Genomic DNA, 11,743 nt, shown 5'->3' with positions numbered 1-11,743 from the left:
TAAACATGGAGGGGGATCTTGTAGCATCTTTGAGACTAACTGAAAGAAAGAAGTTGGCAGCATGTGCTTTTGTAGACTTGTCTACTTCCTCAGATGCATTTGGTGGGATGGAAAGCCAGGGACAGACCAATATATGCCACTGATGTGATAGAAAATAAAATAAAATGACTTTTACAAATAACACCATGACTGAAAAATTCATCACTATGTTCCCTGGAAAAGGTGACATTTACTCACTTGCTATTCATCCTAAAATATTTTGGCTAGCATTATGGGGGGTATTTTCAGATGTTCTGTTATTTTCTTGCTTGTTTAGATGCAAGAGAATGGAGGGAGAAGGCAAAAGGTTATGGAGAAGAGGCTGCTTTGTATCAAATTACAAAATAATTACTCTTTTTTAATAGAAAGGGGTTTATGGGCTCCCTTTTTAGGCATGGGCCAACGCAATGATAGCGCTTTTTGATTCTTTGTTCCGGATGGAGCTTTCGGCTCCTAATTCTCATTGATAGCTACCTATAGTTCAAGAATAGCATTGATTCCCATATGTCAGTACTGCCCTGGAGGTGTTATCTCACAGCAAGAGTTTAGCAAACATCTTCTCTCATAGACAAAGTTTATTTCCCCCACACAAAGGTTAAAAATCAAGTGTTCAGTATACATATTTAAATACAACATTTTAAAAATTTGGTAACATTGCAAAGGATATTCCAGACATAGAAAAACATTATCTATAGGCCTTTTCCAACATGCCATCTGCCATCAGGAAAACCGAATGTCTTCAAGAGTTCCTCAAGGTAGCAGAACAAAGTACATGTTCCCCACATCTCTCACTGGCAAGAGTCATATGAATGGAGTCTCTCTGTGGTTGAAAGGCTCGAAAGGAAATGGCTTTTTTCCAAGTGGATTTCAAGACTAGGTTAAAAGGATGGGAAATATCCAGATAAAATCCTCTGGCATTTTCCTCTTCTCAAAACATTAAAAAGTCTCCAGGAAAGAAAGAAGAAAGACAGGTGCTTTGCATTTCTGTTTAAAGTAGCCATGAAAATCCAAGCCACAAACGCAGTGTCCATGAAAATCCAAGCAGCATCCAGACTCTCTGGTCAGTTCCATCTGTATTCTAATTTGTTACATCCTTGAGGGCAAGCTCAGCAATGGAAAATGTTCTTCTGTCTAATGAAGGACCTCACTATGCCACAGTTTGCGTACCTGTCTCTTAGGTTACAGTAGGCATCGTGTCAAGTTCTGAAAATATATAAAGATGGAAAGTTATAGTATGGATTGAGACCAAGACATAGGAAACAAAGAAAGAGCATCCCCAAACTACAAGTGTACATATATATTTATAAGCAACAGAGAAAAATCTTCAGTTATAAAAGTTTTCACTCACACCAACTATAGCGGGCCCATGATATCCATTGAAGCTTAGTTCTAGGACCCACCGTGGATACCACAACCCATGGATGCTCAAGTCCCATTATATGCAGTGGCATAGTGAAATGATGTCCCTCATATCAAATGGCAAAATCAAGGTTTGCTTTTTGGAATATAGATATATAGAGGATGGATAGATAGATGATAGATAGATGATAGATAGATAGATAGATAGATAGATAGATAGATAGATAGATAGATAGATTAGACAGACAGATAGATAGACAAGGCCTTTGGTATCCACTGGGGTTTGATTCCAGGACCCACCATGGATAACAAAATCTGTGGATGCTCAAGTTGTATTTGGTTCTAGGAGCCCTTGTGGATAGCAACATCTGTGGATTGTCAATTCCCTTTATATACAATAGCATGGTAAAATTATGTCCCTTAAATAAATGGCAAAATCAAGGTCTGCTTTTTGGAATATAGAGAGGAGAGAGAGAGAGAGAGAGAGAGAGAGAGAGTGGTAAAATTATGACTCTGACACATATTTAATATTTGGGGCTTGCCTCTTTTTAAAAATTGTACTAAATTATACCAAATGTACTAAATGGTTTTTTAAAATGTTTAAACTATTTCCAAATTCACATTACCCCGCTCTCTTTTACATCATTTATCTTTTCTATCATGTTTTGCAGGATGGATGTCTTGTGTTTCAATGGTATGTGACTCTTTAATAAAGACTGAAAAATTGATTGATATATATGTGTTTGCTGTAGGTTCAAAGCTGAGTCCTGGGTGTCTTATTAAAAGGCAAAACTCTGAATGACAAGTCTGGACTGCTGGAAGATTTCTGCATTCTCTTTAGATAGATCGGGATTTCCAGCATGCAAACTCCTCTATCTATCTATCTATCTATCTATCTATCTATCTATCTATCTATCTCATTCAAACTAACCTTTGAGACTTAGGGGTGAAACAAGTCAGCACAATAAGCCAGCTTGGGGGTGGCGTGGGGGTATGGCATTTAGACAACACACACCACAATGCCACCCCCGAGCCGGCATCACGCCACCCACCCAACCAGATGGTGGGCAGCATTGTTAGCTTACAGTTGTAAACTGCTTAGTCACTGATTAGGTGGTATGAAGCGCTATATAAATGAAGCTTGTTTGTTTGTTTGCTCTGGTGGTGCAGCTTTTATATGCCAAACACTGCAGGAGAGCAGAAAAACTGCCCTTTTTCCAGCGCAAAAAGGAGTGGCATTTTGCCACTTGTTTTTGCACTGGAAGAAAGCTGGATTGGGGCCATGACGTGCGGTTGCCACGGCCCCAATCCGGCGCTCAAAGGGCTGGCTACAACCATCTGTTTCAGGCCTAACAGACATTCTCTTGCACAGGATTTTCTGATGAACTGTTGGTTTTCCTCCTTCCTCAACTGTCTTTGGAAAGATGGTGAGATAAATATTTCTTCTCAACCTAAACTATTCACTAGCTAGATTAGGATATAGCATTTATGTAAATATAGATTAAAGACATTAGTAAACTTTTATTTTAAACTACAAGCAACTTGTGTTGTTTTGGAAGTCAGTCTCCGTTCTTATGGAAGTATAGTTAGACAAGAGCACATTTCTGCTACTCTGCTATTCCATAACAGGCTTGGCTTTGACATTTTTGACATTTAAATAGTTTTGTTTCTCTAACAAAGACTGAAGCCTTGGGGAATTTAAATTACCCTACATGGTCAGTCTGTTAGATGGAGAAGACGTCAGACCCTAATATGTGAGAGATATGACATATACCTCTGCTGAGGGCACAAGCTCAAAGAGGGTAAAACTCACCTGTTCCAAATTTGTTGTATGTGCCTGTCTCAAGGGCCTCACTGCTCTCAGCCTCACAGCAGTAGGCGCCCACCTCTCTCCACCTGGAAGGAAAGGAATATGCTGTCCTTTGTGATCTATCAAGCTTGCTTTCCTACTATCACATCCAGCCTTCTGTTTTAATGTGAGGATAACAATACTGCCCTACTTACCCTAGGACCTTAAAAGGTTATAAGGTCCATCACAACTGGTCTATGCTTTAGGAAGGACTATTCGTTGTTTGATGTTAACTGCCCTTGAGTCAGCTTTGACTCATGGTGGCCCTGTGGATGAGACATTTCCAAGTCCCTCTATCTTCAACATCTCTGCTTAGGTCCTGCAGGCTCAAGCCTGTGTCCTCCCTAATCAAGTCTAACCATCTGGCATGTGATCTTCTTCTCTTTCTACTGCCCACCATCTTTCCTAGCATCATTGTCCTTTCTAATGATCCCTTTTTCCTCAGGATGTGACCAAGTACAACAGCCTCAATTTCGTCATTGCTGCCTCCAGGAGAATTCAGGCTTGATCTGTTCTAGGATCCATTTGTTTGTCACCTTCGCCATCCACGGTATCCTCAGCACTCTTCTCCAGCACCACATCTCAAATGCATTTATTTTCTTCCTATCACCTTTTTTCACTGTTCAGTTCTCACATCCGTACATGGTAAACCAAAGGTGACAAAGGAACAAATATATATTGAAGGAGGAACTTGTAAAAGGTAGGTAAATTTCTTCCTTCAATAATTGCACAGTAGTACAATATTCCAATGTATCAGAGGTGGCTGGTGAATCTGCTGCCAGTAGGGGTGGCAAATCCACTCTTAATTTTGTCCCTGCTCCATTCTCAGCAGCTATCAGTTGTATGAGACTCTGAATGGATACAGTCCCGCAATAGTGAAGCTCATGTACAGGGTCCAGCATCTGAGGAAGGACCAGTGATACAAAATTAGATTTGCTGCCCCCATGTTCCACCATCCACACTTGAGAATGCATTCATGTTCAGTGAACATTATGAAAGTGAAGTGAAGCTACATTGTGAACTTACTTTGTTATCTAGCAGCAGCTAGGGATATTTTACACCTAGTCTTATCATATGTTGCTGTTGTTGTTCTTGTGTGCCTTCCAGTCATTTATGGCAATGGCAATCCCAAAATGAACCTACTACAGGGTTTTCTTGGCAATATTTGTTCAGAGCAGTTTTGTCTTCCATTGAAGGTGAGAGTGTGTGACTTGCCCAAGGTGAACCAGTGGATTTCCATGGCAGAGTAGGGATTCAAACCCTGGTCTCCAGAGTCATAGTCCAAAGCAAAACCACTACACCAAGCTGGTTCTGTCTTGTTACATATGCCACTCATTAAAATGGTAACAACTGTCTTTATAGCACCTGCAGACTGAGTACATATGTTCAGAGTATAAGGCATACGTTACTTCAATAATCCTTATCAACCTTGTAAGGCAGGAACAATCAACTTGCTGCCTTCCAAATGTGTAAAGTACAAATTCCCATCATCCCCACATATCATGACCAATGGTTGGGAGTGATCCAATTGTAGTCCATCTATGTGGTGCTGGGTGTCCAACCTCTGATGGAAAGTAAGTCACTGTTCTTATTTCCTTGTTGTGGATGCTGCAGATAAAAGGGTGAGGCAGGGACCTGTAGTTCATTGGTCCTCATCTACAAGTAAGTCTCTCAGATCAAATAATATGTTCCCTAGTATAACCATCAAATAATATTTTCCATAGTACATCCACCAGAGCTTAGTTATTGGGCCTTCTGCTAAGCTAGATGAGTACATAAAGATAGTTCCCAGAAGGTCTTTGCCCATTGCCAGCCCCAGCCTAGGACAATAAACACAATAAGCTACAAAATGTGATGGTATTTACCAGTACATGCCAAATAAGAGACCAATCAGGGCAGCAGCCAACACGTCTGTTACGATCCACATACTCTTGAAGTCCTGGGGTGTCTGTAACAGAACAGTAGACAGACAAGAATAATAATTTCCCAACATGAGCTAGTACAGCAATGCTGCAGAGTTTTTAAAACTGAAGGAAGAAAGAATCTAATTCATTTTATACAAACCACAGGCCAAGGGGTGTTACTGCTTCACATCTGCACTAGCTGCTAAAGGCATGTAGAGTAGGGATGCATAGGAGATTCATTATTTGCACAGTTTCTGATGAAAACTAATCTGATTTACACCTCCTGTGTGGGGACCCAGAGGCAAGCTGGGAGGATGGAGGCACACACACATGCACATCCTCTGTCCTGCCTCTCTCCTTCCGCCCCAGCCTCTTTGTTAGGTAGGACTACGGGGCAGAGAAGGAGGCCGGACAGCGGGGAGCGGTCCGGATGGAGGAGGAGGACCGGAGGAGAAGGCCGCCGTCAGACCCCAGCCACCAGCACCCAGGTAGGCAGGCAGGCCGGCAGAGTAAGGGAGGGGAGGAGGAGGAGGGAGGGAAGGCCGGTGACAGGGAGATGGCAGGGGCCATTGCAGCTTCCCCTGCCATTTCTCTGTCACTGGCGACAGATGCGAATCTGCCAGTGGTTTCCACTGGAATGAATCGATTTATTTTACAATAAAACGATCCATCCCAAAAAACACCACTTCGGAAGTGGTGTCAGGAAACCTCAGGGTTTTTGGGTTTGCCCTGTGTTTTCCCCTTTGAAATTGATCTGATAAGGATCATGATCGATTTCAAATGGGAACTAGGGTCATATACCTCGAATCCTGCTGCAATTTATATCGTAGTGGGAATGAGGCCCTAGTTTCAGAACATGGATATCCTTTGGAATTTATGCTTCTACCAACTTTGCCCTGGAGTTCGCATCTATAAAGAAGTATCAAAAGGCATTTTAAAATGCATACAGTGGAGGATCCTCTTATGTGGGGAATCCATTCCAGACCCCCCCCCCCCCCATAAGGCAAATTCCGTGAATGATCAAGCCCTGTTCACTTGAATGGGATGTGTACAACAGGTGTGCACCTTATTCACCATATTAGGGCTCACCGCCCACATGACCTCAAGTCCACATATGGCAAGGCCGCATACGGCACGGGCATGTAGTATTTTAGATCAAATATACTTTAAGTATGTAGTTCCAGATAAATATATTTGAAAATTTTTATTTTGAGGCCAACACCTTCAAAAGTCATGTTTAAATGCTAATTTTATGCAGATGTGTGGGTTGTTTTAAAAATCACAGGTTAATGTGGAAATAGGATGTAACAGAGTTATAGGTAAACCCATATGAAAAGACACAGAATGGAAATAGATCCATCAATCCCTAATCTGGGCAGAATTCAGAGACGTAGCCATGTTAGTCTGGAATATCAATGTGCAAAGGGATTTTGCAGAACCTGTAAAGCTAACTGTGCAAAAGTGAAAAGAAATCATAGTGTGAGCTAGGCTAGGAGGTCTGCACACTGGTTAGCTAGATTGTGGACAGCACACACTCCCAGGGCCACAAAAGCAGAAGTGATGGTGAGCCAGATAGAAGCTTTAGGACTAACCATGAAGTGTCTAATTCTTCCTGGGAGAAGAGAAAAACACATGTAAGCACCTGTTTGGATCAGGGGCTTGCTGAAGCCAGGCAAAGATAGAGCATAAAATTTCTATATAAACTTCCAGTCTGGGCTGGATCGCTGCTGAAATCAATCTGCCCTGGCAGGGGCATCATTCGGGGAATGCAGTGAGTGCAGACCATACTGGGTGACACCCCACAGGGATGGATGTAGCCTGGTGGGGCAGTGCACCACTGGGACTGCCGCAGCTGCTGCGAGAAAGGGTGTCATCTTGCTCACTCAGCAGCCACACCAGACCTTCAAGAGGCCATGGCACCATCCTATCTGGAACAATGGATGCAAGCTACAGGAAAAGAGATTCCAACTTAACTTTAGGAGGAACTTCCTGACAGTAAGAGCTATTTTGACAGTGGAACACACTCCCTCAGAGAGTGGTGGAGTCTCCTTCTTTGGAGGTCTTTAAACAGCCTGGATGGCCATCTGTCAGGATGCTTTGCGTTCCTGCATGGCAGGAGTTGGACAGGATGACCCTTGTGGTCTATGATTCCATACAGCAGTAGTTTGGCTGGGTGATGGACAGGCAGCCAGGGGCAGGAGAGCAAGGCAGCGGGAGGGAGAGCAGAGCAGCCCTTTCTGGGCATCCCCACCAAGTGACAACAACTGCAATGACACCACTGCTCTCTGGAGCTCCTCACTCCACTGCAAAATCCTCCTAAACCAAGGAAATGGACATTGGTTATCAGTTATGACAGGTGTATCACATGCGTAGGGAGAGGTTTTCTCTGCTTACCATGAGGAAGTCAGGCTCAGTCATAGCTTTCAGGCTGTGCACAGCATTGGTGGTTACAGAATGGGCTCCATAGCACCAGGCCAAGGAAAATAACCACGGCTCATTGACAACCCAGAGGTTGGTTGTGATGTTGGCTTCTGCATATTTCCTTTGAAGCAAGCACAGGAGTTCCGCTTAGATCTTTGAAAACATCCTGATGACATCTGCCATCAAGCATCCACCTCGGAAATCGTAACCCATCTAAACCATCCATTCTCTCTTTGTTGTAGCGGCGGGGGAATAAATTTGCTGTAGCAACCTACCGAATATTTACCCTGCCCATCATTCTGTAGTCCAAATTGAGCTTCACAATGTTTCTTTTCTGGAGCTCCTCAACAGAAACTGGAATGGATGAAACCTGCTTGAAGCCAGGAGCCACAGAGTGAACATAGGATCTATTTTCAGCTGTCAGCCACAAAACCTAGGATTCATGGAGGAGTAATGTATTATTTTTTTAAAAAAAAAATCAACAGTATCTCTGTGAACCCCAAAACAAAATCCAAAATACACATTGTAGTAACACCTGTATCAGGATAAGCAAATTGTGCTTTTGCTTTTGAAACCCACTGGCTTTTTCAGAAGGCAAAGACAGTTTAAAAAAAATCTGGATGGAGTAGACTTCGTATTATCTTACACTGCAACTTGATTTTTGGGCGTTGCTTCATCCAACACAAAGTGAAACGGCCCCATACAAGCAGGCCAAAATAAAGCTGCTTCAGATCACTTTGGAGGTATGCTGTTTAAATGATACCTTAGGACTGGAGAATAGCTTTGGCACAGCTTCCGGACTCTTAGGATGCATGCATCATTTAAACAGCATATCTCCAAAGTGACCCGAAGCAGTTTATTTTGGCCTGTCTGTATGGGGCCCCTATTAATTTAGCTCTTATGATATGCTTCATCTGTTACACTGTCTAAATCCATCTCCAGACCTGAAAGTATTTATTTATTTGTTTATTTGTTTGTTTTATTTTTATACCACCTTTCTCCCAAAACCAGACCCAAGACCGCTCACAAGAGGCTTCCTAACAAACTCATTTTACTATACCTAAAAAATGGAAAGAGAGAGCCTTGGGCCTCATGTAGTACACAGACAGAGCGAGACCACAAAAGCAGGTACCTTATTGCTTTCTTTTTTCTACTTTTGTTCCCAGTAGGGATGGAAAAATATTCAAAAATATTCAAACAATGATTTTTAAAAAACAAAGTACATTTCTCAAGTATAAAGAAACCCTATTGAAGAGCTGACAAGACTGCCGAGAATCTTGACAGTTCTGCACAAAATGTGCGCTTATTATTTTTGTGCGGAAAACAGCACTTTCTGTGCAGAAAATATTTTCTGCTTAGGAAATAATATTTTTGTGCAGAAGATGCTGTTTTCTGTGCAGAGAATGCTATTCACATGTACACATTTTGTCCAATTTAAAGTCCCCATCTAAAACACATTCTTCACAGGGAATAATATTCCTGCACAAAATTATTATTTTCTGCAAAGAAAAAGTGATTTTCTGCGCAAAAATAGGTGTAAATTTTGTGCACAAAAAGTCCCAAATTGTGAATAGTCTTTGAAAACTGCACATTTTTGGAAAGACATTCTTGCATCGGGAAGAAAATTGTTAAAATTATTATTGTAAAATTTAAACTTTCTAAGTGCTTTTATCTTTTTTAACACTGTATTCTATTTTGAAACGAATGATCTGTGTTAATATTGTAATGGTTTAATTCCATTTGAATTGTCACTTTTGTGAGTTTTTAATTGTACTGTGTTTTTAGACTGTAAGCTGCTTTGAGTCCCAATTTGGGGAGGAAAGCGGGCTACAAAATAATAATAATAATAATAATAATAATAATAATAATAATTCCTTCATGTCATGTGCTCATGTGGGCTGTCACTTAAACTTTTTCTCTCCAGAGATGCACCCTCAACACAACCTCAAACTACTGTAGATGCAGACATTTGATCTAGCACTGTCACTCTTCTTCCCTCACCTGGTTTTTTGCTCAATGAAGAAGCCAATGGTCATGATGAATTTTGAAGCATGTACCTTAACATATTTTCACCTTATAGCAATAGCATGTACATTTCTATATTGCCTATCAGTGAACTTAGCACTCTCTAAGTGGTTTACAGTCTGTAAGCCAATTGCCCCCAACAACCTGGGACCTCATCTTACTAACCTGCGAAAGGATAGAAGATCGAACTCACAACCTTGTGGCTGCAGTGCCAGCATTTAACAACTGCGCCACCAGGGTTCCCTGCCTTATCTTTCTATACAGAGTTTTCAACATCTCTTAATAACATTCATTTGATAAACCAATGTTAAAAAATGAAAGGAGGCAGGAAACAATAATATAGGAGAAAACTACTGGTAAAGCCATGCTAACCATTAATTATCAGGGATGACAGGACTCTCTTTATATCGCACCATCAAAATATCACAAGTGGTACCTTGACAATACCGTATATACTCGTGTACAAGTTAAAATTATTATTGTATAACTATAAAATTATCACGTATAAGTCAAGGGAAGGTGTTAGGGCCAAAATCATGGGTTTTGATATGATCCGTGGATAAGTCGAGCAGTAACAAAGGATCTAATGGGGAAAACATCAATTCTGTCCCTCCTTCTTCTCTGGACCTCTCCTAACCACCTAACACCAATTTCTAGGTGTTGGAGGAGAAGGTTGTAACATCAGATTGGGAAGGGAGGGAAGTGGAGTTAAATGGGGTGTTTGGTGGAGAGAGAGATCCAGAGGAGGAGGGTGGAGAGAGATGGTTTTAACATAGGATTGAGAAGGGAATCACCTCTTTCACACACACACACACACACACACTTTTCTGCCTGGCAGCCCTTTCAAAAAAGTGTTGGTGCTTCTTTCAGAACCTTTCTAACCAGTATTACTGTTGACCCATATATAAGTTGACCCAGGATTTCAGGGTCAATTTTGGGGGCATATATCTTTCAACTTACAGTCATGTATATACGGTAGATAAGGAGAGAGAATGATGATGCCACCATGGAAAAAGTCATATCCCTGGTGCCAACCAACCTTAGCTGAAAAGGTGGGCTTACTAAAGCCCTGTTTAAATACTTGAAGGGATGTCATATTGAGTAGGGAGCAAGCTTGTTTTCTGCTGCTCCAGAGAACAAGACACAGAACAATGGATGCAAGCTCCAGGAAAAGAGATTCCACCTCAACATTAGGAGGAACTTCCTGACAGTAAGAGCTGTTCGACAGTGGAACAAACTCATTCCTCGGAGTGTAGTGGAGTCTCCTTCCTTACAGATCTTTAAACAGAGGCTGGATGGCCATCTGTTGGGGATGCTTTGAATGAGAGTTCCTGCATGGCAGAATGGGGTTGGACTGGATGGCCCTGGCGGTCTCTTCCAACTCTATGAATCTATGATTCTACTTACTTACCCCTGCATATTCCAATGAAGGCCTCATTAGCCAGGTTCTGGTTAATTAACCGGGTTCTTAATATTATTATAATGCAATAATCTGGAGCAAGCATACAGAACTGCCAACCATAAAGCCCCAAAAAGGCAAGTACTGTTAACCTCCATGATTAATGGAGTTCCATTTATGCAGTTTTGCACAAACAGTAAATCCAGTTTTATCAGCCTCAGGAAAAGGCAATAGCAAACCCCGTCTGAAGAAACTTGCCCAGAAAAACCCTTGATAGGTTTGCCTTGTTACTGTTGTTGTGTGCCTTCAGGTCATCTCCAACTTATGGTGAACCTAAGGTGAACCTACCATGGAGTTTTCTTGGAAACATTTGAGGCCGAGAGCATGTGACTTACCCAAGGTCATCCAGTGGGTTTCTGTGGCCAAGCTAGGCATAAGTCTTAGGGTTGCCATAAGCTTAGGGTCATCATAAGTCGGAATTGACTTGGAGGCACAAAACAATAACAGCAACAACAATAATAACAAAGGGAGTAGGGACAACACAGCTCGTGGGTGGTATCAAATAACTGGTGACTGTATACAGTATACAGGGTATACAGTGTTTGTGACGTGCTAGAGATCAGGGTGCTGGGAAATGACATCTGCACTGCACTCCCAGTAATGGGGCACATTGTGGACAAGCTGCTGGAGAGATCCTTTGGGGTCCTGTCACAACTGCCTCTTCCAAGCTACCCCATGGCCAGGACA

General features: G+C 41.9%; 1 protein-coding gene across 8 annotated transcripts in view; it reads right to left on the bottom strand.

The window, feature by feature from the left end:
- Window positions 1-608: 608 nt before the first annotated feature.
- Window positions 609-11,743, bottom strand: part of LOC149320127 (glycerophosphodiester phosphodiesterase 2-like) — a 41,721-nt gene continuing 30,586 nt past the window's right edge. For 5 of the 8 annotated variants that reach the window (XM_089512982.1, XM_089512978.1, XM_089512979.1 and 2 more), the window contains 5 exons: window positions 7,848-8,005; window positions 7,546-7,693; window positions 5,113-5,195; window positions 3,212-3,294; window positions 609-1,242 (listed from right to left, as the gene is read on the bottom strand). In XM_089512982.1, the coding sequence (XP_089369108.1) occupies window positions 1,214-1,242; window positions 3,212-3,294; window positions 5,113-5,195; window positions 7,546-7,693; window positions 7,848-8,005 (501 nt within the window). In that variant the 3' untranslated portion in view covers window positions 609-1,213. The other 3 variants (XM_089512983.1, XM_089512984.1, XM_089512985.1) reach the window with 3 other exon arrangements.

Source organism: Sceloporus occidentalis, unplaced genomic scaffold (genome assembly GCF_023333645.1).
Source record: "Sceloporus occidentalis isolate IW3139 unplaced genomic scaffold, rSceOcc1.0.p SCAF_2, whole genome shotgun sequence".
Taxonomy (NCBI): domain Eukaryota; kingdom Metazoa; phylum Chordata; class Lepidosauria; order Squamata; family Phrynosomatidae; genus Sceloporus; species Sceloporus occidentalis.
This window is presented reverse-complemented; position numbering and strand designations above follow the sequence as displayed.